This window comes from Phaseolus vulgaris, chromosome 9 (assembly GCF_051622355.1).
Source record: "Phaseolus vulgaris cultivar YP4 chromosome 9, ASM5162235v1, whole genome shotgun sequence".
In the NCBI taxonomy this organism is placed as follows: domain Eukaryota; kingdom Viridiplantae; phylum Streptophyta; class Magnoliopsida; order Fabales; family Fabaceae; genus Phaseolus; species Phaseolus vulgaris.
Genome location: NC_143506.1, coordinates 18,197,498 through 18,223,578, shown reverse-complemented (window position 1 = coordinate 18,223,578; position 26,081 = coordinate 18,197,498). Strand labels below are relative to the sequence as shown.

The 26,081-nt window shown below is 29.8% G+C and overlaps 3 protein-coding genes across 4 annotated transcripts; 1 reads left to right on the top strand and 2 right to left on the bottom strand.

The window, feature by feature from the left end:
* Positions 1–3,704: 3,704 nt before the first annotated feature.
* Positions 3,705–8,628, top strand: LOC137821175 (basic leucine zipper 9). The gene is made up of 6 exons (XM_068625643.1): positions 3,705–4,005; positions 6,860–6,986; positions 7,268–7,409; positions 7,604–7,679; positions 7,854–7,979; positions 8,076–8,628. The coding sequence occupies exons 1-6, from the start codon at positions 3,895–3,897 to the stop codon at positions 8,373–8,375; spliced, it is 882 nt and encodes a 293-aa protein (XP_068481744.1). The 5' UTR covers positions 3,705–3,894; the 3' UTR covers positions 8,376–8,628.
* A 6,477-nt stretch (positions 8,629–15,105) lies between these two features.
* Positions 15,106–17,998, bottom strand: ATS9 (non-ATPase subunit 9). Of its 2 annotated transcripts, none has more exons than XM_068625642.2 (2): positions 17,819–17,998; positions 15,106–16,598 (listed from the first exon to the last, which is right to left on the bottom strand). In XM_068625642.2, exon 2 carries the CDS (start codon positions 16,575–16,577, stop codon positions 15,309–15,311), a length of 1,269 nt encoding a protein of 422 aa, XP_068481743.2. In that variant the 5' UTR covers positions 16,578–16,598; positions 17,819–17,998; the 3' UTR covers positions 15,106–15,308. The 2 variants fall into 2 exon arrangements, with proteins under 2 accessions (XP_068481743.2, XP_068481742.2); XM_068625641.2 differs by having other exon boundaries at positions 15,106–16,582.
* A 2,921-nt stretch (positions 17,999–20,919) lies between these two features.
* LOC137822911 (uncharacterized) lies at positions 20,920–23,094 on the bottom strand. The gene is made up of 2 exons (XM_068627936.2): positions 22,807–23,094; positions 20,920–21,690 (listed from the first exon to the last, which is right to left on the bottom strand). The coding sequence occupies exons 1-2, from the start codon at positions 22,972–22,974 to the stop codon at positions 21,163–21,165; spliced, it is 696 nt and encodes a 231-aa protein (XP_068484037.1). The 5' UTR covers positions 22,975–23,094; the 3' UTR covers positions 20,920–21,162.
* Positions 23,095–26,081: the final 2,987 nt, after the last annotated feature.

Sequence of the window (26,081 nt, the reverse complement as noted above, 5' to 3'; positions counted from 1 at the left end):
TTATTATATTTTTTTAGAGAACATATCCATTTTGTTTATAAGGATCTTAAAAATTAAAAAAATTCAGATTTTCAATCCAAATATTTAAAATTAATCTCTCTCTATTACCGGTACCCAAATCATCTTTCTATACTTTCTCTCATTTGTGGTTTTCTCTCTCTCCTCCACCTCTTATTCACTTTCTTTTTAAAGTTTTAGTTGTTCTCTCTCTCTTGGTTCCACCTCTCTCTCAATCTCCTGCACCTCTTATTCACTTTTTCTAATTTTAGTTAGTGTAACTCACACACATTATTATGCAATCAAGTTTTATACATTTGTTTTATAATTTTATTTATCCAATATTTTGTACATAATAAATTAATATAATATTTTCAAAGTTTAATTAAAGTATTATAGGTAGGTATATTTTAATGTTAAGAATTTATATATTATGTTATCTTTAATTTTTTTAGTTTTATTAAATTATAACTTTATTATATTTTCTTAATAGTTATATAATATTCTAATTTTTTTACATATTATTATATTAATATTATGTTAATTTTTTTAAGAAAACATAAATTTTGATTTAAAATACAATTTATTTATTTTTTTATAAAAATATGGATTTTTATTTAAAATCCAATCCAAATATATGAATTTGGATATCCAAATTTTTTTTATTAAAAATATGAATCCAAAATCCAATCCATTAGTATAGATAATCTATACGTTGATTTATTTTCAAATTGTCATATGGTGTTTTTGTAACAAAACTCTCACTACCGGTGTCTGTACATGTGTAGAAACTTTTTTTTTCACTAGTGAACATTGAATTCAGTTTTTAAGCTGTGATCAAATTTGTAAAAAAAATATGATTAAAATAGAATATTTGGTTGGCAATAGTCAGTCAATTTTTTGAACAAATAAGAGTATAAATATTTTGTGGCAATTGTTAGAACAAAAAAATTAACTAATATGAACAAAAGTATCCATGATTCTGCTACCAAAAATAAACAAAAAATGATGCAATGGTGCCGTGATTAAAGTTGGGCCAATGAAATACACAGCACAGGTTGTGAGGTGGCTTATATCCGAATAGGTGTATGAATATGAATATGAGAAGTAAAAAGGAAGAAGTGCAAAATGCAATGTTATTAGTCTCTGATTTGTCCCCATCAGATACAACAAGACAAAGAAACACACACTTGCATTGCACAAACAAACTATTCAGAGATAGTTTGGTTAGAACATGTGAACAAGGTAACTGGGTCATCAACTTTTTGAGATAATTATTAAGTAATGCATGTTGATAAGAAGAAAAAGTTAAGTTGCAAATAAACAAATAGGTAGCAGTAACCTTTCCTTTGAACTGAGAGAAAGTGAGGGTTAACCTGCTTTTCTAACACCACCCATAAAGCATCTATGTTACTATGTTCCTAACTTTTTCCTTTGGGTCGGTGCTTGTCCCATTCAAACTCCATTACTTTAACAACACCTTCCTCCTTAAGAAACCCACTTTTTTAAATTGCTTAACACACCCCCCTTCCTCACTTTTTTTACTTTCTATTTCCCAATGCTCATTTCCTTACTACTTCTTGCAAAAGTCACCTCAACCCACACACAACACAACTGCCTTTAATGCTTTTCCAAAAGTAAAGTCGCACTTCCTTTTCTTCGTTTTGGACCGCAATTTTATTGGCTCATTACACTATTATACTGCCATTAACACTTTTACCACATTTTCATCTTTCTCTTTTCCTTACACACATTTTTATATTGCAACACAAACCATTCTTAACAATCAATTTATCTTTTAACACTTTCATTTTTCAATAAACAAATATTCATATTCTTAGAGATCATATGCACGTATATATTTAATAGTATATAAATGAGTGTAAACTTCATTTTATAAGTCGATTTTATAATATTGAATAATAATAAAAAATTCACTTCTTAATATTATATTAAAATCATTTAGAGTCTATCTTAACGAGAATTTATTCTATGTACATTTCATAGTATACAAATTAGTATAAATTTTATAAGCTGGTTTTATAAGATTTAATTAGACTTATTTATTTCTTAATATGATATTATAATTATTTAAAATTTGTTTTCGTCGTAGTAAAAACTTGTTTAACTTATCAAGTTACTTGTTATCGAACTATATATATATATATAGTTAAACTTACACACCAGTTGACATGAAACAAGTGTGCTGGAGATTCTACATTGATTAGAATTGTAAATATTTTATAACATGTAAGGAAGTACAACCTCACATTATAAATTAATTTTATGAAATTGAACTAGAGTTAAAATTCTTTATTATTAATAATATTATTTTAACTTTGGTATGATTAAGATTATGACTTACAACTGTGGTAAATATTGTTTAAATGTTTACATTCCGTAATAGGTCACACCAACTACTTCATTATTAAGTGCTTCCTGAATAGACATGCTTTATAAATTATATTCAGTTCATGAAACACAAAGAACAAAAGCTATGATGCGCGTGCTTTTGCAGATTGCGATTTCATCCATATTATATAAAATATATCAAAGTTTTGGTATTGACTTTATTATTTCATCATAATGTATGCAAAATTATTATTTGATAATAATTTAAAATATTGCAAAAGTTGGTTTACAACATATTTTAATTTCTATATTATATGTATAGAGAGAAAGAATATTGGGTGTGTGTGCATTTCTCTTTCTACTCCCTGTTTTAGACAAGAGTAGTAGGTGCAAGTTGTGCATAACATAACATTTCTCCTTTGCCATTTTCACAGAATGAAATTCCATGGCCACTTGTTGCTCATCAAAGTCAAACCGCCCTCAACAAGCCATCAATAAATTTACAAGTACAAATTTCTCATTATTACTCCATTAGCCACCCAAAATTAATTATTTTTATTTTTTATTTGTTTCTGGACGTCAATATACTCTCATTTCGTTCAAGAGTTGAGGTCAATGGCAGTTTATATACTCTTTTCTTCCTCAACTTACGAAAACGTTTTTTTAAATAAAATAAAACAGAATACCAATATTCAAAACGGATAATACCTCAAATGCAGTGTTAACTCTATCATAATTCACATAAACATTATTAAAAAACAATCTATTTATATAAATGTGAAAGACAACAACATAAAAAGCGTCCCATTATTATTCTTTACAAAAGTCATCATAGTTCATTTCGAATTTTCAAGTTTGGACTGGTGAATCCTATTCCTACCCTACACCCTTTATTCCCTCTCTATTAAAAAACGAAATAAAAAATTTAATGTAGTATAGTTTTATAAATACCACAATTTGTTTAAACAGTTCAAAATAATCCTATATTAATAATATTGTTAGAGAAAAGTATACAACAACAAGATTGATGAATTTATCACGCATATATTAATTTTTTTATAATATAATGTTATAATCCTATAGGGACCCAAATCTAAAGGCTGTACACAAGAAATAAAGTAGAAATATAATTTAGCCCCACCTGTAATTTTCACCATGCCACGTGTCAGTATAGAACTCTTCCTGATTCTGGATAGACGGTCCAGATTCGATTCTAGAAAAATCCCTAGTCACCGTTGAAACACGTAATTACACGTGACTGATTAGGTCACTTTCGTGATTTCAATCACCAAAAAAAACTTTCTGGTACGTTTCAACGTCAAGTGCCGCCCAATCTTTTTTTTTTTTCCTTTCTTTTTTTTAATGAAAATTTGTGTATTGATATTGGGTTTCTATTTATACCCCTGAAGCTGCTACTCTCATTCCCTTTTCCCTCCCAATTCTCTCTCCTACTGTTAACGCTTTCTCTCCGGCCACGTTCTGGCTGCGTCTCAACAATCTCTCTCGCCGTCGTCGGTTTTCTCCGGCCACGGCTGCTTCCGACGGATGACGACGACGGAGTCCGATCTCGATAATGACTTTCCTAATCTCGATGAGCTCCGGTATCTGAACCTCGCCGGAACCGATGTCTTCGCCGCGTTCCAAAACCTATTACCGGTCAGTCTTCTCTCTCTCTCTCTCTCTCTCTCACACACACACACACACACACACAACGAAAAACACCGTCGCGCCATCTTTTGCCGTGGAAAACTCAAAACCTCTTACCGTTCTCCCTATCAAGTAGTCTGCGTGCGCCTAACGCCTCCTTAACCGTAATAACAGAAAGACTGAACGTATCGATAAACAGAAACTAATAATAATTATGTGTTTCTTTTTCACACAAGAATTGAATTGAAATCGAGATATGTTTAATTAAATTTATCTTGTAGTTGAATTCATTATAGTTTGTTAGTCTACAAATCCTTAGGAGAAGAGAAAGATGTTTAAAGATGTTTAGAGAAATAGTGTTGTGGCTGGCACTGATTATTGTGAAGTGATTTGTGAAGGTGAAAGGAAAGTTACTTTCTCCAAAAAAGGAAAAGAAAAAAAAAAACAGTGGGAGGTATGAGTGGGTGAGTGAAGGTGGAGGCAGTGAAGTTGTTCGTGAAGAAGACATGGTGATGTGGACTGCATCATTCTTGGGTTGTGTTTAGAACTTGTGTGAACGCAGGACTTTGATATTGCGCTTTCTTTTTTAATTTTGTTTCTTGTCTTTCTTCCTTCGGAGTGGGTCCCATCCCATGCTGTTCTTTCTATTTGCAACTGCCCTGTGTGCACCCACAGTATCACAAGCCAATCGTGTCACTGCTCATTATAAATTTATTTTGTAAATAATTTTACCTGTCTAATCGTGTATGTATCTTCTTTTGCTTGTCAATTAGTTTTTCATCAACATTTTAAAAAATTTCAAAAAGAAAAGTAACGATTGAATAACCTATTTCGCAGATAGAGTTCTAGCTCAGTTCAATGATTAGTATTACAATAGCGGCCACGACTTTCCTTAATGCATCAATCCAAAAAATCTATTATTATTATTATTGGGTAATATTGTTTCGTGCATAATTGTATAATAGTTCATGCTTAAGGGAGTGTATAAAACAAGTGATATAACGAACATGAATAAAGAATAACTGTAAGAAAATTATTGAAACATTTTATAACTAGATTTAGTTCTGTTGTTTTATAGAACTAGTTTTACCTCCGCCCGCAGATTAAAAAGAAAACAACACTGTGGAAAAGCTTTCTATAAAGTGACGAGGCAATTACCAAAAACAAATGTACCATAAAAAGTGACGAATCAAACAACAATAACACGAAACTATTTTTAATCCAAATGCGGTAGGTGGTTTTCATGGTTTTAAATTAATATTCCAAGTTTGTTAATATTTGTTGTCTATTCAAGTGGACTGTCATGAAAATTGTTCGGTTCATAAATAATATTTTACAAATACATAAAGAAAAACCCTTGTTTTTTTTTTTTTTTAACTTTTTGTCTCATCTTTATGTGTATAGGTAGACAATACTACATTAAAATTACATGCTAAACCTTTTACATATTTGTAATCGCTTCTCAACTTTTTTCTTGGAACTCTTTTTGCCTAATTTAATATTATATGATACTATCAAATTATTCTGTGATTAAAAGCTTGTACCATTGGCCTAAATTTGCGCCTGGCGCCATGAAATATTTCATAATCAATAAATTAAAAAGAATTGAAATCCATGGGTTACAAGTCTCTGGCAAATAGCAATAACGTATATTCTAGTTTTGGTCAAGTGGCAAATAGGAATAACACGATCTACCACTCTATGTTTGGTTGGTGCAGAAGCCTTCATATGTTTCTATTTTGACGGATACTTGTAAAAAATAATACTGCATTTTCTAAAGAAATATGTTTCAAGTAAAAATGTTTAACCCTTTATATCAATATATGTACTGGTATGGCTGATCCACAGGCTGACGCTGATGTGGTTCGGTCTTCCTGACCGAGATGATCGGGCTTGATCGATCGACACATATAATCATTAACGCTCAAACCAAAGTCAGTGAAACTAAATTATCATTAAGAAGAAGTAGGTAATACATTAGTGTGATCTATTAGGGTCATTAAACAAGTAATTAATACAAAGATATTTTATACATAAAAACACTAGACTTATTAAACAAGTAATTAATACAAAGATATTTTATACATAAAAACACTTAAGTAACCGTGCATCAATTTAAATATTTTAAGTTTTAACAAAATTTTCAGATTTGTTTTAGTAAAATCCAATCAAGTCTAATGATCATTGGTTCATGTACTAAGTTGGAGGAGTTAGTGAAGTTTCGTACGTGTGAAACTCAACTAAGTTGAGAAGCAAGTTAGAAAAGTTAACCCCTTGTCTCGACTTCATTTTGAAAAATTAACCTTTATATCATAATTTGTTTAGACTTTAGATTAGCTTTGAAAACATCTTTAATTACTGCTTTCAAATAGTGGAAATTGTAAAAAAAATAAAAAAAAAATTAATGCATGATGGATCGTATTAGTAAAAAACATATATGTAGTTCAATTACTCGACCACAATCAACTTAATGTATATCTGGTTGACAAGTTCCTAAATATTAAACTAAAAAATCACAAATAATTAAATGAAATACTTTCTTCATTTTTTTAATATAATGGCGTCATATTTTTCTTCAAAAACACAAGTACAAAGATAGATTTCTTTATAAATCTTTGATATTATTGCCTCTATCTCAGTGGACCCCGTTTGAACCTGTGAGTTATTGGAATACTGCTTTTTTAGTTCCCTGTGGCATATTTTTGGTGCATGTGCTCCATTGCTGTTTTGCATGTAAAGAAGAAAAAGAATAAAAAAAAGTCTGCCAGGACAAAGTGATAAAAAAAAGGAAAAAGATAGTTTTAGTGTCTAAAATGATGTACAAAAATCCAGCTAGCTTAACCATATCCTTTTGTAATTGCAGGATGCTATCACTTCATTTTCAACTTGTGGACTAACAGACCCTTTTTCTTCACAAAACCTAACTCCCAAGCATTCTACCATCACTGCTACAATTGATTCCCGGTCTTCCATTTGTGGGACTGCTACTGGTATGAGCACTACATAGCCATTATTTCTTGCATGTCAGGAGCCATTCATCTTACCCATTTATTATTAATCCTTAACTCATAATATTTAGAGTAATATTATGTTTACAACATTTTCTCGTTTATCTCTCTTGTATATTATTCCTTAAATATCATAATTATAGAGAGAAATACAAACAAAAAATATTTATAAATTATTGCATTAATTATATGTCTATTATGTCTCGTTAAATTATAGTTTAATTATGGAATTTAACATTTTGGATTGAATTGAAACTGGGCAGTTGGTAGTCCAGTGTCAGCTAATAAACCAGAGGGCTGGAAGAATGATATGAAAGGAGCCACAAGTGGCTCTTCTGAGCCATCTGATGAAGATGGTCCTTGTGAACAGAGCACAAATGCAGTTGAATTGAAACGTCTTAGAAGGTAAGTCAAATTATAAAACCTACTTATTTAGATAAGTCCTCACTAGAGAAGGAAATAAATAAGTTGAATTAAAAAAGATAAACTGATTATATACTCTTTTTCCCTCCTAAGTGTCAATGAAAGAGTTTATCTTAAATACAATCTTGGATGATTTTAAACGTCACTGAGATTCTAAATTTAATTATGATTTTTAGGAAGGTTTCTAATCGCAATTCTGCCAGAAGGTCAAGAAGAAGAAAACAAGCGCAGTTGGCTGACTTAGAGTCGCAGGTATTTGATAAGTCTTCAACTAGGGAAATAAATTAGTAATGATATTAAAACAATGGAACGTTACAAGCTTTAACATCAATCTCTTTCGTTTTTTTAAGAAGTTAAGAATCAATATTTGATATAAGATGCACGAGAAATACTGATTTTGTTTTCCTTTGAATTTTGGTTTCTTAGGTTGAAAAACTGAAAGTGGAAAACGCAACCCTATACAAGCAGTTCAATGATGCTAGTCAACATTTTCGTGAGGCTGACACGAACAACCGGGTGCTGAAATCAGACGTAGAAGCTTTGAGAGCTAAGGTATTAGGTTGATGGAAGCTTATTAATATAGTTTTTTCAGTGTGGGTTGAGGGAAAACATGTTAATAGAATTTGAAATCTGTGTATACTCTTATAGGTGAAGTTAGCAGAGGACATGGTGACTAGAGGCTCTTTCACTACGTTAAACAATCAGCTTCTTCCTACACAGTGTCAAATGAGCACACCCCCGCCACTGAACACTACTAATCTGCGCCGCATGGCGCATGTTTCGCCAACCATCACTGTGCATGGAAATGACGGCGCATACAATGGCGCCACAGTTTGTGGACAGAATTCAGACCTTGGAAACTTGGACATGAGTTTCAACGACATGAACAATGTGAACGGAGTTATGAGCGATGGCATGAGTTGTGGGAGTATTTGGCCACCTTATTAGACTCTCTAGTACACTCCAAGTAGATTCAACTTTATGTTTTACGTCTTGTCTTGTTAGATTAGCAGGGTATGTTATTGTGTCTTTGCTTTATTTCTCTTTAATGATGCCTGTTTAAAATGGTGTCTTTCTTTCTTTTGTTGTATCTAGTTTTGTATAAAAGGATTTGGTTGCTTTATCCATTTTCTCTTGTTGTAATTGTATAAAAACAAATATCTCACTTGGCTATCGTCCAATATACCACATATTAATCCCATCTGATAAGGTACCATGTCACTCACAAGCTGCCCACTTGTGGGAAAGGATCCTCTCCATTTCACATTTCTTTCATTCCATAAGTCACTTAAAAAAATAATACATAAATGATTGTTAATTTAAATCTTAAATAAATAAAATTTGATATAATTAAGTTTGCTTCTAAGTTTAATGGATTCTTATGAAGAAGTAGTGTAAACTCAAGAAAACTCGTTCATTATAGCCACCGATCATAGAATCAATGAAGCTAGAATTGCTAGCTTGGAAAGAAAAGAACTTGTTCCTAGGCAATGCAACAGCTCATGATGGAATATTCCTTTCTATCTAGCCTATGCTTCATGTATGTCCTTTTTTAAAATGTGAAAAGACAAACCCCAATGTTCTTTTCAATGAACTTGGTCATTCTATTAAAATGGTTTCGGCTAGTTAGGATCTAAAACTCTTCTTGGATTAGAGGGTGTGAGGAATAGAAAAGTTGAGGGTGTGGAGAGTGGAAGTGTGAAGATTTGAGAAGAAAGTGTGAACAAAATTTGAGAATGGCTTCATCCTGGGTGTTGAACTCTACCACAAATGCTCCAAACCGGTTCAGAAAATCCTTTAAGGATTCTCTCTGCCTTTGCTTTATCTCAAATAGGTCGAAAGGGAGAAGGGGTGGAGTCTGATTGGCAATAAATTGTTCCCTGAACAAAGTAGAGAACTGATCGAATGAAGTTATGTTTCCATCTGAAAGGCCAATGAACTAGCGCAGTTCCCGTAAATGTACCCATGAGTAACTTACAGTGCATGGCGTTCGTGCCCCCCGAGATCAACATCTGGGCATGGAAGGCCCTTTGGGTCTTCTGTACCTGTAAATGTAATTTTGGGAGTCACGAAGTTTGTTGGGACAACAACTTCTATGATTGCTTGTGAGAAGGGTGATAGCTGTCGTTTTGCTGTCAAATTAATATGATTCTAGCGTAGACTTGTCTAACACTAGAGAGATGATAGTATAATTGTGGACAAATGTCCCCAAGTCGTCTCCCAACGAATCCAATAGTAAAATCAGTTGATCAGGGTTTAAAATCTATCTGCAGGCAATAAAAGTTAGCAATAACAATAAAGATAAAAAGGGGGTTTGAGATAGTTGTGCAAAAAGTATAAAAGAGATTAAAATAGCAAATAAAAAGCAGTTGATCCCTAGTTCTTCCACCATTGAATTCTTCACAGGTTCTCTAAAGATTAATCTTTTCTCAATCCTTCAACAGAGCTAAACCAGATTGAACATGCGCCGATCTGATTCAACTGAAACTCACCAGTAAAGCATGCGTCTACTAGTTTAATCAATACCCACTTTGTTCCATGCGTATACTCCATGGGAGTGCTTACCTCCTCTCCCTTGAATCATGCGCCCAAGAAATTAATTAGAACAATGCGAACTAACTAAGAAACCAAAGTTTAAGATAAGGAAGACTCTCAATCATGTGTTCAAGTACAACCTCTCACAAAAACCAGTTTTCCAGGAGATTAAACAATAAAAACAACTGCTATAGAGAATTAAAAATCGAAACTTTTATTGAACAAAACCTCAGAACTCAATGGGAAATTACAAAAGAATCAACCAAAAAGGTTTAGCCTTCCATGTGGAGGCAAAACAAAAGAATTACTAAGAAGAAAATAAACTAAGAAAACCCTATGAAGCTCTCCCTTTTCTCCTTGATGCTTGTGTCATTTTATAGGCTTTTCTGTTCCAAGGATCTTAGGAAAATATTGCAGTATAGATTTTGTAAACAGTTTCCACTTTCCATAATTCTTTTTATTTTGCAGAAGATTTGCTTCCAATTCTGTTTCTGGAATCTTGTAGCTTTTATTTTCTCTTTCTTCTCCTCAGAATATTTTTTCTGTTTTGGTTCAAGAAGCAACTTGGACTTTTGCATATTTGGCCCATTCGCAAAGGTAGATGCTTCCTCCGGATAATTTACTCTAAAAACACAAAATTAACAATAATAATAGTTAAGGCCCAAATAAACCTAATTATAAAAATATTAATTAAAACAATGGATTTATTTATTATTATAGTCCAATAGTCTATGATTAAGGCTATTGTGTGTGAATAAATATATGCTCATCAAATACCCCCACACTTATCCTTTTGCACTCCCGGGCAAAACATTCTAAGGTTTAAAAAGAAAAGAAAAACAGTGCAAATAACAAATAGCAAATTCTAAGAATGCATAATGACAAACATGATATAATTTCAAGAAATCAAGAAATCAAGAAAAATGTGAATGGAAATTCCTATATTTTAATATACAAGCAGGTAATTGAATCAAAATTGACAAAACTTCACTGGACACTCTCCTACTCTCAAGTTTAGGGTTTGTATTTACAGTCAGCACCCATGCAGACAAACACTACCATATGCTTAGCAAGACTCTAATATTCATAACAATCGAAAAAACATGCAATCAAAGATCAAGAGGTCTTCATAAGGGATGTAATTAGGCTAAGGTAAAGGTAGGTAAAAGGGGGAAAATAGGCTTAAAACCATAGAAAAACAAAGGAGCAATGGAGGATAGGTCTAAAAACAAGTGTAAGTATTTATGACAATTCAACTCCTCTTTTTATTTCAAGATTTAATTCAATGTATTAGAGGATCCATTCTTATTTTCTTTATTTTGCTTTGCTTTTCTTTCTCTTGTTGTATTCCTTTTTTTCTACCTTTTTTTTCTTTAAAACTGAAGAGGTAAATTATGAAAATGAGATACACCCCACACTTATTCAAAAACCTATTCCCAAATAATTTCAAAGCTCCTTTATCTTCTAAGGTAGGGACAATTTGGAATAATTTCAAATAATTTGGAAGATATAATTTGCCCTATTTGTATGGAAGTTCCACATAATTGTGTACTTCTACGGTGTTCATCGGATGTATCTCATCCTTTTCTATGTAACACAAGTGAGTTACATTTAAATTGCTTTGAACGTTTTAAACGAAAAAAACGTCGGATGCAAATTCCATGAATAGTGAATCAGTGGACGAGAAGAAACATAGTTGTGATGAGGAGCATTGTACTCTTATAGGAAGCTACTCTTAGCTACAAACACATGTTCAACTGGAGCACCGCAATGCTTTAGACCAGATTGATGATGTAAGGAACAGTTTTTTACGCTACGACATAAGTTGGGGATTCATCATCTTCACCTACCAACTTGAAACTTGAGAGGTGGGTGCAAATGAAATAATAATTATCAAATTATACGTAATTATTGTACGCAATTTTATACAATTAATTTAATAACAATAGAATCTCATTATTAGTGGATTCCTATCTAATTAGCTTGTAATTTGGATGGATGTCGTCCTTTTCTATGTAATACAAGTGAGTTACATTCAAATTGCTTTGAACGTTCTAAACGAACAAAGACGTCGGATGTAAATTACATGAATAGTAAGTCAGCGGATGAGAAGAAACGTAATTGTAGTTGTGATGAGGAGCATTGTACTTTTATTGGAAGCTACTATGAACTACAAACACATGCTCAATTGGACCACCACAATGTTTTAGACCAGATTGATGACGTAAAAAACAATTTTTGACGCTACAACACAAATTGGAGGTTCATGATCTTCACCTACCAATTTGAAATATGTATTAAGAAAATAATAATTATCAAATTAGAATCTACTAGTGAGTTCCTAACACATTATTTTTAAGAATTAATAATTAAAGTTATATTTAATAAATATTATTAAATTAATTAAGTTACTTTGAGTGTAACTTAATACTAATATAAACTAACGGGAACACGTAAGCTTAGAAAATGATTAGTAACTTTTATTATTATTATTATTTTATGAAAGTTTGGTGGAACACATACTGCTTCCATCCTATTATCTTAGTCTTTTTTTCATAAAAATTTGCCTTTAATAAAATTATTTTTAAACTTTCTGGTATTTTTCAAGTTTTAAGAAAATATCAATATCTCATAAATTTATTTTAAATTTTCTTTAAAATAAAATTTTAAAGGTACTAGTAAAATAAATTATATGTATCTTTCTAAATGCAATCTATATTTTTATAATTATAATAATTGTCCTTTCCTAAGGGTTGAGCTAACTACTTGCTTATTAATGTTCCTGGTTCAATGTGTTAATTCATTAAATGAATGATTAAAGTCTATTCAGTTTTAGTTTTTAAATCAATTTCTTTTACTACTATAATTAATGAAATTTATTATAACGCTTAATTTATATTAAATTTTTAACAGTTTTAAGTAACATGAATTTTATTTATGTATCACTTCCAAATTATGTAATAATAACACACTGACCTCATTCTTAAATATTAGTTGAAAATTAAAAAAAAAGTTCAATGCCAAAACATAATTTTAATATTTTTATTTAAGATGAATTATAAATTATAATAAGTTAAATAGTATTAAAGAGTAACAATTATTATTTATTACTTTTATAATGTTGTTTTTCATTTACTAATAGGTTCAAATCTCAACAAAAAATTTGGTCTATAAAATTCGTCAGGTAAAAACCATTAGAGATTTAACAATAATTAAATATTAGGCTAAATTTAATTAATTTTCTAAAAATGAGAATTTGATTGACCATTGACGTGAAAAAGACTAAGATGACTTATTCCACAAACTATGAAAACAAAAATCACAAGACACAATTAATCCTAGATTGAATAACATGTTCAAATCTCGCGTAAGAGATATTAGCCAATTAAAAAAAATTAAATCAATTTATACATAAATTAATTTTGTAAAACTTATGTATTATCTTCTTTAAAAACTTATTTATTACCCTGTTAAACTAATTTAATTTTTTAATATACATATATATATATATAACTTTTTATTCTATGAAATTAATAATAAATGAAAATTCATTTGATCATAATAATTCTTAAAGCTTTTGCTAGGTAAACTTTCTTACATGTTTTTAAGTGTATAGCAATATGTCACATCAACCTCAAAAACTATAAAAAAAAATTAATCTAAAATGGTGAACTCTTAAAATTTAAACTGAATCTTATATATTGTTTCAGATATTTATTATTTTAAATTCATATATTTTGAATTAAAAAAAAATTGAGGTCATAATAAATTTTAAAAACAAATTTATTGTACTAATTTTTTGTTAACATTAAAATAAATACAACAATAAATATTGAAAACAAAGAATAATACATAACATAAAATAACAAATTAATTTTGATTACAACTTTTTAAAGCAATACTAGCTCATCTTTTAAAGTTCATATGATATAGTTAATTATTTAATCATAACAATGTTTATAATTATAAATCATTCATCTTGAATAATTATGTTATACAACATGGTCCACAAATACAATAGTTATTAATTAAAATTGAGTATATTCCACACTTTCAGGAAAGTAGGCAATGCACAATTTGTTCATGAATTTCTTCACAACATTATTTCATCACCATTCTTCCTTGCCTTCATTTACTAGACTTGGTAGCTTCTTATGTTTTCGTCTATTATTAAGTCTTCTACTACATATCTTATTATTATTATTATTATCTATCAATTATCTTCTAAACTTGGTTGTTCTATATCTTCATATTACTTTGAATTGTTTGGATCCAAAAAGCTTAAAAAAAATCAACAAATAAATTGAATAAATAACAACTAGTATCCGAATTTAAGTATATTCCACATTTTCAATAAATTAATTAATACACAATTTATTTATGACCTTCTTCACCACCTTGTTTCATCACTATTCTTCCATGTCTTGATTTACTAGACTTGGTAGCTTCTTATTGTGTTTGACAGTTAATAAATCTTCTACAGTATTTCTTTTTATTATTATCTATTTTCTTCTAAAATTGGTCATTATATCTCTTCATATTATATTCACATTATTTTGAATTGTTTGGATCCAGAAAGATTAAAAAGAACTCAATAAATAAATTGAATAGGTAAAACTCGGGTTGAAATATAATATTTTTTAAATTTAACAATTGTTACACCATTTTGAGAAACACAACATTTATAAATTCTAAAATTTACTACCACATTTCAAACTTGTAACTCAAGCATACTTTTGTCTGAACATTCTTCATAATATATTATGATTTGTTTAGTTGTCTAGTCGTTTCATTTATGTGTGTATCACATAAAATTTCACTTCCCTCATTTTAGTTATAGCATGGCATTGTTGGCTTATACCTTTTTATTTTGGCTGATCTTTCAAAGTGAGATCTTGAAATTATATAATTTAATGTCTAATAATTTTACCTTAAGAATTAATAATTTTACACGAAAAGAATAAAAAAAACTCAAGAACTGTGACGGTGACCCACAAAAAAGGTGGTTTCATCTGCTGTCAAACCCGCCATGAAAAATGCTCTTATTGTAGTTGTACGAAACTAACACAAGTCACATAAGCATCGCATACCAAAAGATTCTAACAATCATCCCACAGTTCAAGCCGGTAAAAAAGCGATAATCTAGCAGCACACATGTATTTTTATGATAATAAGGTTAGGCAACTGGCAATGCCACCAAACCCATTTAAACGTTCAAAGCAACCGGGAGAGGTTTCCCAGAATTTAGTTTAACAAAATAAAACGAAACATATGATAAGTTAGTCACCACTAAGAAGAAAACACAGCAACAATGAATGTGACAAAGGAGTAAAATAACAAGAGAGCTCATGACATTATCTTGGCAGACCTAACATAAAGACTGTCGACAACTTTCCCAATATTGGAAATGGTCTCTAAAGTTGCAGGGTATATAGCATCAGTCTTGGGATCGTCAAATATGACAAGGCATCCAGCACCTTGATCCAATGTTCCAGCAAACTTCTTGTCCAAAATCATCTGAGACAACTTCCGCTCCACATGATCAACGGGAAGTTCAATAAGTTCAGCAATATGTGCAATCTCAACCCTTGAGAAAGGCTCAATCAATCTGCAGAGATTCTGCTCCAGTAAGGTATCGTACAAGGATGAAAGGTGCCTGTGGACAATTGGGTCTTCCTCCAACTGTGCCTTGTAGTCCCGCAAAGCAGTTTCAAACAACCTAAGGGAGCGCTTAGAATGTGCATCAGCAACAGCTTTCATAGCATCCAAGTCAGGCCCAAGATATTGCAGTCCTGCTTTAGAGGAAATAATTCCCCCTACGTCATCAGCTTGATTCACCATGATCTTACACAACAACATATATTTCAGGCTAAAGACAGCCTTGGGGTCATCAAGAGCATTGAATGATTCAAAAGCTTCAAAGAAATAGCTATAAGCAGTTTTATAATCCTTCTCCTCCGCATGAAGTATTCCACTCTGCAGATCTATGGCACCTTGTTGAGCTGGAGGCACATAAATAGCATTTGCAGCTGTTCTTGCAGCGGTGAGAGCAGCTTTTGCCTTAGGAAGGTTTCTTAAGGAGAAATGCAGCTTGCTCTCCAGCAAATCTATGTCTACAAGAAGAAGTTTATCATCTAGTCTCCTAACCTCTTTGACCAAGCTAGAAAGAAGAGTCAAAGCTTCAGAATACTCCTTATTTTCCATCAAAAGTGCCGCAAGTCTTGCCTCCACTCGTTGCCTCAGAAAAGTACGCTTTTCAGCACGAGTCCATTGCACCATTTCCTTACAGAGTGCAATCTGTAGATCAGACGTTCCTGGTATTTTAGCAACTGAGTCAATTATTCCTCTAACAATCTTTGCAGTTTTTGCCTTGGGTATCAATGAGAAAAATGGCCTCAACTGAGTGAGAAGGCTGCGCAGATCCTCTCCCCTATTCTCTTCCGTGAGATGCTTAGTGAGGAGTGTGATTGCTTGCTCTTTCATTCGCAGAGCATCTGGTGAAGAAGAAGGATCATCAAGTACCCGATAAAGAATGGAGATGGCCTCAGTTGGCTTTGCGGCCTCATTTGCCAGAGCAATTGACTCGGTAGTGGCAGGAAGATGAGAGGAAGACATTGCTCCTGCTTTGAGAAACCTCTACAAGAAAACATTAGTAAATGCAGAGGACAATTCAAAACTAGGAACTTCACATTACTATCAATTAATTGGTGAGTGGAAATCATTAATTCATTCTGTCGAATTAGCATTGAAAAAAATAGGAAGATACAATAATAGTATGTAATAAAATAGCAACAGTTGCTCCTAGTAAAAACAGTTTTGAGCAAATAAGTTAGAAGCAAACACGTAGACCTCTTCAATTCCAATGTTTAACAATTGGTTGGTCAATGGCAGTTTTAAAGATAATGAAGTTTAGGCTCAATTATGTCTGTAAAATGAATAAGTTATGATTTTCATCCCCATAAGATAACACCTACTATGGTGTCGAGATTGGTACCTCCAAATAATATTCTAAATCCCATTCATTTACTTTAAACTGAATATTAGGGACAAACAGTACTGATTTCTTTAAGCCTAAACTTTATTAGGGTATAAATGCACTAATGAAGGGATATTCGTGAAAAATCATCACAGAAGATCATCCCAGATTTAACAACCCAAAAAAAATAATGAAAAGCTTGATGCTGGATGAAAACAACCTTGGATAACTAGTATTATCTTAGAATGAAATATTCTATCTTGATTTTAAGAAAAATTTGTCTTCCCCAATATTGTACTGTAGTGGCCCCAGTCCTCTTATGCCACTTTCAGATTGAAGCTCTAACTCATAGTTTCATGGAGAACATAATCACTAAAAGCTGAGACTCAAAATAACACTCCCTATGAAATCACAACCTCACTTTAACATTGCTAATTCTCATAACCCACTGAGTTCTCCAACCAACTCTCACTTCAACACTGCTAACATTGATTCTCATATCCCAAGTAAGTCTCCGGACTCCCAAAAAGACTATGCAATAACTGATGCACAGAGTTCATAGCTACAACGAACCTTCGTAGTCTGCATGCAACTCATCCTCTATAAAAAAAAATTGCGGCTATCTCTCTCCTCACGAGTCATAATCCAAAACCTATCTATTGGAACATACACTATTTTAATCAAAGATGAATGAAAATATAATTTTGACGCAACCATAAATAATCGTACATAGAGAAAGCAGAAAATAAAAATTTTCAACTTACATAAAAATCGTGTTCATAAATCGGCATACATAAGAGCAATAATTGAAAGCAAATAAGATTTGGAAATCAAATCTGAAAAAGAAAAAAAGAGGGATCAAGGAACGAAACACCGTTACCTTATCGGGCGCACCGTAGAATTCCTTTGTTGCAGAGGCTATGAGAGAATTAAGATTGCGCAGATTGGTTTGGGAAAAAATAGAAGGGTGCCAACCCTAAGAGAGAGTAGAAGAGGAAAAAACGACGACCCAGGGAGAAAGCAATGTCGGTCACTGTACACAATTCAAAACTTTAAATGCACCGAGTGAGATGGGCTACCAAAGTTAAAAATTGGGCTTAAGCCCAGAATATTAAAAATAAAAAATAAAGGAGTCAAGTTATCATCTTTTGCTGTTTGGATTTATTTAAAGTTTCGATTTGATTTTTGTTTTTAAAATTTAAATTTATTTAGTACTGAATTATTATCTATACCTATATAAAGAAGATTTTTCACAATTGTTTTCCTATTTTATGATTACTTAATATTTTATTTTATTAATTTATTTTGATTATTTAAATATTTTATAATTTTAGAAGTTAATAAAACAGTTTTTCAATTTTAAAATTTTATTTTATTTGTTCTCACTTAATTTACAGTGAAGAAATTGTTACGTTAATTTTAATTTGTTTTCAATACCAAAAGAGTAAAAAGATTGGTTAATTTTCTGTTTTAAATTGATATTCTTATTTATTAAATAAGTAGTTTTTTAATTTTAAAATTTTATTTTATTTGTTTTTTCTAAACTGGCAGGAAAGTCTCCTATTTAAAACCAGAAGCAGTTTTGAATGTAGAGAAGTTTTTTAATTTTTTTTCTCTTATTTTATCTCTCCTTCCTCAACTCTTTTGAAACCATATCTCTCATACATATAAATACACATGAATTTATATTTAAATAAATATATTTATACCTTTATACCTATATATAAAGGGATTCCCCACTTTAATTGCTCTAAATTGTTTTTCTATTTTATTCTTGTTTAATATTTTGTTTTATTAATTTATTTTGGTTATTTGGACATTTTATAATTTTAGAAGTTAATAAAACAATTTTTTAATTTTATTTTATTTGTTCTCACTTAACTGATAGAATAGTGGAGAGTGGAGAGATGGGTGCAAGAGGGTGGAGAGATGGGTGCAAGAAGGTGGAAAGATTCGTTACTTTTCTATTTTAAACTGATATTCTTCTTTATTAAATAAGCAGATTTTTAATTTTAAAATTTTATTTTATTTTTTCTCACTTAATTGATAGGAAAGTTGAAAGATTGATAAGTTTTATTAAAAAAGAGTGGAGAGGGGTGAAATGTGAGTTTATGAATGATTACTTTTTTTAGGCAAAGAGTGATATATAAGAATACTGTGAGAGATAAAGAATATAAAAACATCTTAAAAACTGTTGTCTGGTGCTATTTGATATTCTTTCTACATAGCCCAAGTGCTGCAAATTCAACAAATTCAATTCTAGTGCGTTTTCTTTCACATTTCTCAAGCACAAGAGGAACAACAGAAACTCTAACAATGAGTCAAAAAGCAAAGTGAGTGAATACGGAGAGGAAGAAATCGAGAAGTACCAAGCTGTGATGCACCAATGCGTGAGCAAACGCCTTCACTGTTGACCCTTCCAACATATGCAAGCGCACACAAGCTTCCTTGGCTGCTACTACCGTCGTGTCTTACGCCTCCTCAATGCCTCCAAAATCCTAATTTAAAATTCTGAAACTGTGTATTGTTCTTCCTCTTCACATTTCATCACCGTCACTTCACCATGTATTTCGTCTCTTCAATGCTTCAAAAACCCTTATTTTGAGATTGTGAAACTGTATTGCTAATTTTCTTCATATTTAAATAATGGTTAGATACTAATTTAAAAACTATTTTATATATTTTTATTAATAATAGAAATTACTTTAAATACTAATATATTTTTTTTTATAAATTGATCTCTAATTTAATTAAATAATAATTCGTTATTTTAATCTCTAAAATTAATTTATATTTAATTTTTTTTAGTGACAACATATAAAAATTATATACCCGTATCATAATTATAACTCGATTATTCTTATTTTGATCTTAATTGTATTTACAATCATCATTAAGAGTCTCATACAATAATGATTATAAGTCTTTATTGAAAAAATATCTTATTTTTATAGATGAACCCAATATAATGATTAAAGGAGGTTTTTAGTTGTCCATTAAAACTCCCTTTTGCATAAAATTAAATATGGTAATTCACAACCATTTATCAAGAAAGTAGAACATAAATAAAGAGTACAACAAGTAGCACAAAATAGAATTTGCCACTTGCCTCTAGTTGAACGGCTAATTAACATAATATAATAAATTATATAATAAATTCAATAAACCTAAGATAAATTATAAAATATCTTAAAATGATATTTCACAACAAAAAAATCATGAAATAAAAACAAAAAATAATTAGTTGCTATAGTGATTAAAATAGAGACTACTTTTGAGACTATTTTTTTTTTGTTTCTAAATTAATTTTATTATTGTTAAATGGTTTCTAAATTGTTATCTAATTAACAACAAAGTTTTTGCTACCAAATTTAGAATCTAAATAACTGGTACTTAAAACCTTAGTAGATAATTAAATATCAATTTAGAAATTATTTAACAATAATATAAACTAATTTAAAAACCAACAATTTTGTTAGTTTATAAAATGATATTTAATTTAACTAATTATTTTTTTTCTAAAATTAGTTTCTATTTCTTGATTTTCTTGTAGTGTTTAAATATAAAAATTAATATAAATTAGTTTTTATTTCATTTTCTTCTAGTATTTAAAAATTTGACTTATAATATAAAATTAATATTTATTTATATACTATAATTTTGATTATATTTTTAGTTAATATAAAATCTTAATATAGTCTCTCACATTGTAAATTCAAGACTCAGTAATTATCAAAAAGATATATAATAAATTCAATAAACGTAAGATAAATTCTAATAATATCTTAAAATGATATTTAAATATAATACAATGCAATCTACAATGAGTTTTTTTGTTTTGTTTTTCTATTTCTCTAAATAGATACAAATAAATATGAAAAACATTATATTAACACTCTTATACCCTTCTCATACTGATTAGTGTTAGTTGGAGTGATAGAATAATGAATTAAAGAATAAGGAAGTATACTTGAACCATTATAGGAGAAAATAATGCAATACTATATGGTTTTGCAAAAGCACAAAGTAAATCGAAATCCGACATAGTAGTTAAACTACATATGATTTGCATTATCCCAAACCCACATTATTGAACACAGTCAAAATCCCTTGGAATACCATCTTAGAAGGGTAGAAGCAGAAGATGCAACATGTTTTTAATCATTTTATTACAAAGAGTAACTTCAATTTACTTAACTCAGTTAACTTCTACATTTGATCAGTTCATACAAAATGTCTATTTTCATTTACGTCCATTTTTCCCTTGGAACTAACCACAAAGTCAAGATTGTAAAGCACTGGAACCATGGTGAGAGAGCACAAGAAGACCAAGACAGGGCCAAATATCCAAAGCAGAAGAGGAAGTGCAGCGTAGAAGAGTCTGTTTCCAACAGTGTTTAGAAGGAAGCCTTTCTCCAATATCTCATTCACATATTCAGGAGTCACTAAGGACATGGGGTCCTGTGGGGTGTTGATGAGGATGTTCACTTGGTTTATGAACCTTATGGACAAGGAGTGGCAGAAGAATGAGAAGAGGAAAATGGAGAGCAAAGTCACATATTTTAGTGATATCATGAACTCTCCATGCCCCCCATAAACTGTGTCCTCAAGTGGCTTTTTCACACTGTAGGTGCTGCTTATGATTGCTGCTAAGCCTGAGCATAGGAGAATAGAGGTTGTGGCCATTAGGGTTGCACCCATGATTGTGTTCCTAAGTGATTGAACAGCTAGGATGTTTTTTTTGTCGTTGTCCTGCCACAAGTTAATCATTCTTGAATTATTGTCATGCGTGTGTGCTCATTCTATGAATTGGGTCACAATTCAGTGTACCATAAAACTAGTGGAAGAAAATAATGACCATGACCCTTAGTTTTTAAGTGAAACTGTACTTGGTAATGAAAAGTGCAAAGCTAGACATGCACTTTGTTCATGCACTAAAATGAGTTTTCTACATGTGTAGCCATTTGCAAATGCGATTAATCATAGATACTTGGCAAAACTTTGATGGGGATATAAGACACGCCAATTTTGGAAAAAAGTCAAAAAGTATCACAAAATATATTTCATTATTATCTTTGCAGGATGAAGACTCACACCTTGTTACTGATTTATTTATTTGGTGCACTTATTAAGGACATAACCTATTGGTAATAACCATTAAAGTCTGAAGAAACACGAGTGGAGATTGAAGAATATACCCATAACATTCATGAACCATTTTTAAAAAGATGCCTCTGAAATCTTTTGGGTAGATTGATAGAAATAGTCTATGATTAAAACAAACAAGAAAAAGATGAAAATACGTGGTAAAAATATTTATTTACTAATTGAGAATAGATAATAAAATAGTTTATGAAATTCTAAATAAGGGTAAAAATTTGAATATAAAAGCTAAAATTAAAAAGTGTGATCGACAGATTTGAAATGTCACAAGTCTTGCTTTCTTTTTTAATATACTTAACATGTAGATTTGCATGCACATTATCTACGTCTCGTTCCAAAGCATTTTGCATTGCATGAATATAAGAACAATCTTGCTTTGTTTATCTAGTAAGAACATCAGTAAGTTAAGAAAAAAATCTTAGTGGGAAAGGAAAACAAAATACTTTCACTTTTAATCACTTCATTATTCTCTTCTTATTCGAAGTGAAAATCCTAATACTAGTTTGCTAATAACCTACTAAAAGAACGTTCATCAAGTGCTAAGAAAAAGACAAGTACACACAATTTTAGATATTTAGTTTTACATTGAACAAAACATGAATTTTGATCCATATTGGTTCTGTGATCAATTTAACACAATTTTAGATCATTTTTGTTTTACATAAGTTATGAACTTCCAAAGTTGGAAGAGGTAAATTAAGATACCTTCATTATGGCAGCAACCCAATTGCGTCTTCCACTAGCATTGATGCCAATGATAGTTGTGTGTGGATGAGTTCGAACAGTGTGCCAGAGCCAGAAATGGTAGCCAAAGCTCATAAGAAATCCTAAGGGCACCAATATCACATCCAAATAACACTTCTTCCATTCCATACCTAGCTATCGTCTTCTTCAAATCCCTTGTGCTTGAAAACAAATCACTCTCTATTGAACTTTGGCAAGCATGGTTTATATACAGATGAAGAAAGGATGAATGTGGACTTATTTGAGAACTCAATTCAATCTGTACCTGAGTTAAAAAAGAATAAACCTACTTTTCTCATTAATTTACAAACATTAGCCTAATATATATTACATGTGGGGTTCTTTTGCACAGCTTTTAGCACCCATTACATGTGTTTTTCTTTTCTTTTTTCTATCTTCCAATTAGCTACACCCATTTTCTACTTCCCTACTTCCTATATACATATAGTTTGATTTAAAGTAAGTGACGTATGAATAATTGGATATTATCTGGTGGAGAAAATTACGTAAACCACATCTATTTGAGAACCTATTATAATAATATTTTAAATTTAAAAATAAAATAAATATAATTAAAATATTAATTTCTTAGATTATTAATGATTTTTTTTTATTATTTACAGTCTATCTCGAAAATTTTCTCAAAACTTCTTTTAATGCTGTTTGATTTTGATGTATTAATGAACTTTCAAATTGCACATACAATTATAGTTTGAAGGATTAGTGATATAAATTTGACTGATAAAATAATTTTAAATGGATTTAAAAGATTGTAAACAGTCAAAAGTATATTGTTTTAAAAAAAAAAAATAGATTTTTTTTTCAATCAAGTGATTTTTGGTAATTTTAATAAGTTTTTTATGATTTAATAATATTACATTTATAATATATTTATATTTATAATGATAAAAAATTTATAATACAGTTTTTAGGTATGTGATTATGTAATTTATTTATTGATAAAAGAAAAAAATAATTAATATAACAATAATTATATAAAAAATTATAATAAATATTTTTAAACAAAATTTCGTTATAAATATTTAATAACTTCTTAATCATTGCTATAAAAACTAAGTTTAAATTTAAAAAATTAAAATAATCAATTAAAAAACTGTTAAACGTTAATTTTGTTTTATTTGAATTTATATTAAATAAAAAAATTGAACAAATCAAAATTGTGTTTGATTTTATATTAGCTTTAAGACATTTTTTTAATAAAATATTTAACTAAATTGAGATACAAATACCTGTGAAAAAAATTAAAAATACAATAACAAAATACACCATAAAATATTAAATAATGATAGAATATTAAATCTAAATTTAAATGTGCATCCTGAAAAAAAAAAGAGTAACATTTTCTCAATTAGTTACACAATATTTTCTCACTGAAACCTGTAAATTGACACGTAATTCTAGAGATATTTTCAAGCTAAAGCTTGCAAATAATAGCAAGGTATTTTGAAGATAATGCATGGATTAACAATAGACGCACTACTTGATATAAAGTAGGGTATACTTGTACATATATTTAAAAATATAATAATTGGATGTATATTTGTGTGAATAGTAATTTTAATATGTTAGTTGTATTCATTATTCCATTTAAATAAAAAAAATAATGAAAAATATTTATTATAATATAACTGTAAAATTAATTAAAATGTTTAACTATCAAACTTTTACAACCTTGTGTCTTGTTGCGTATCATATAATATTCTACTGCTTATGATAAATCATACAATTTGGAAAGTATATCAAGCTTTCACAACTTTATATCTTGCTTCATATATTATATATGATAATCATACCTTTGCAAAAGTAACAAACTTTCACAACCTTATGATAATCATACATTTTGATAAGTATGAAACTTTCACAACCTTATACTTTGATTGCGTATCAAATAATATTTTATTACAAACACACATTTTGAAAAGTGGCAAACACTCAACCTTATAATTGTTTGAACAAATAATAATTTATTATCACACAGTTTTTAAAAGTATGAAATTTTACAACATTGTATATATATCCTGCATATCAAATCATAATGATAATCATATATTACCTATCAATTTTCACCACTAAGAAAAAATGAAATTTAAAATCGATTTTATGATTTTATGATAAATAATCTATTTTAAAGAAGAAGAAGAACTTGTATTTTAAATATTAGGTTAGAGATTCCTTTGTAACTTCGTTAATGTGTTTTATAGTATTTTGTACATGCTACATTCATATATAAATGTTATGTTGATTTATGTAAAATGTTTATTGAAGTTAATGATGCAACATCCTTCTTTTCTTTCCTTGTTTCTTTTTTGTGGTGATGGACATTATTGTGACCTAATGTTGATATGTAATTGTGATGTATGTGTCACAATTTCATAGTAATTTTTTTGTGTTGTTATTTTTTACTAATCAGGTCGGACAATCTCAAAATTGTGTATCAGATGTTGATCGATTGATATGTACGAAATACATTAAGATAGAAAAGATAATTAACACATGTTAAACTATATATATAAGAATTAGGTAATACGTTTTAATCGTGTTATGCATGTTAATCACGATCCAACAATAATAGAGTTCATCACAACCATATAAACATGCAAAACAGACAAAAACAAATGTACGTTATTATTATAGCATTAATTGTAGTTGAATACCAAACATTCACTTGAGCGTCAAAGAACTTTTTGTTGATACACTCTAGATTGAGAGCTGATGCCCGAATGTTACAAGAGAAAGAAAAAGAAAAACATGACCAAAAAAATAAATCAATTGTTCATCCGTCAATAACAGTTATTGTCTGAAGCTCCCTTATAAAAAATACTTTCTTAAAGTTATTGTCCAAACCTCTCTTACAATAATATATTTTTTGTTATATTCACTTATTGTTTGACATATTTATCCTTCACCATTTGTAAGGGAATTTATATACATCCATATCCACTGTAAAAGAAATTTATACCTAATATTATTTTCTACCATTTATAAGGAAATTTATATATGTCCCTTGTGAAAAAAATGTATACTTAATACGTGCATTGTACATTGCAATGTAAAAGTATGTTATTGCTACTTGTGAATATAAATGTTTGTGACTTTTTTTTTAACTAATTTTATGATAGATTTGTTACTTCAGTAGTTTTTTTAATAATGTTTATTATGTCATTATTGTAATGTGCATTTGAGTAAACTTAAAAAAATATAGTATGGAATTTTTT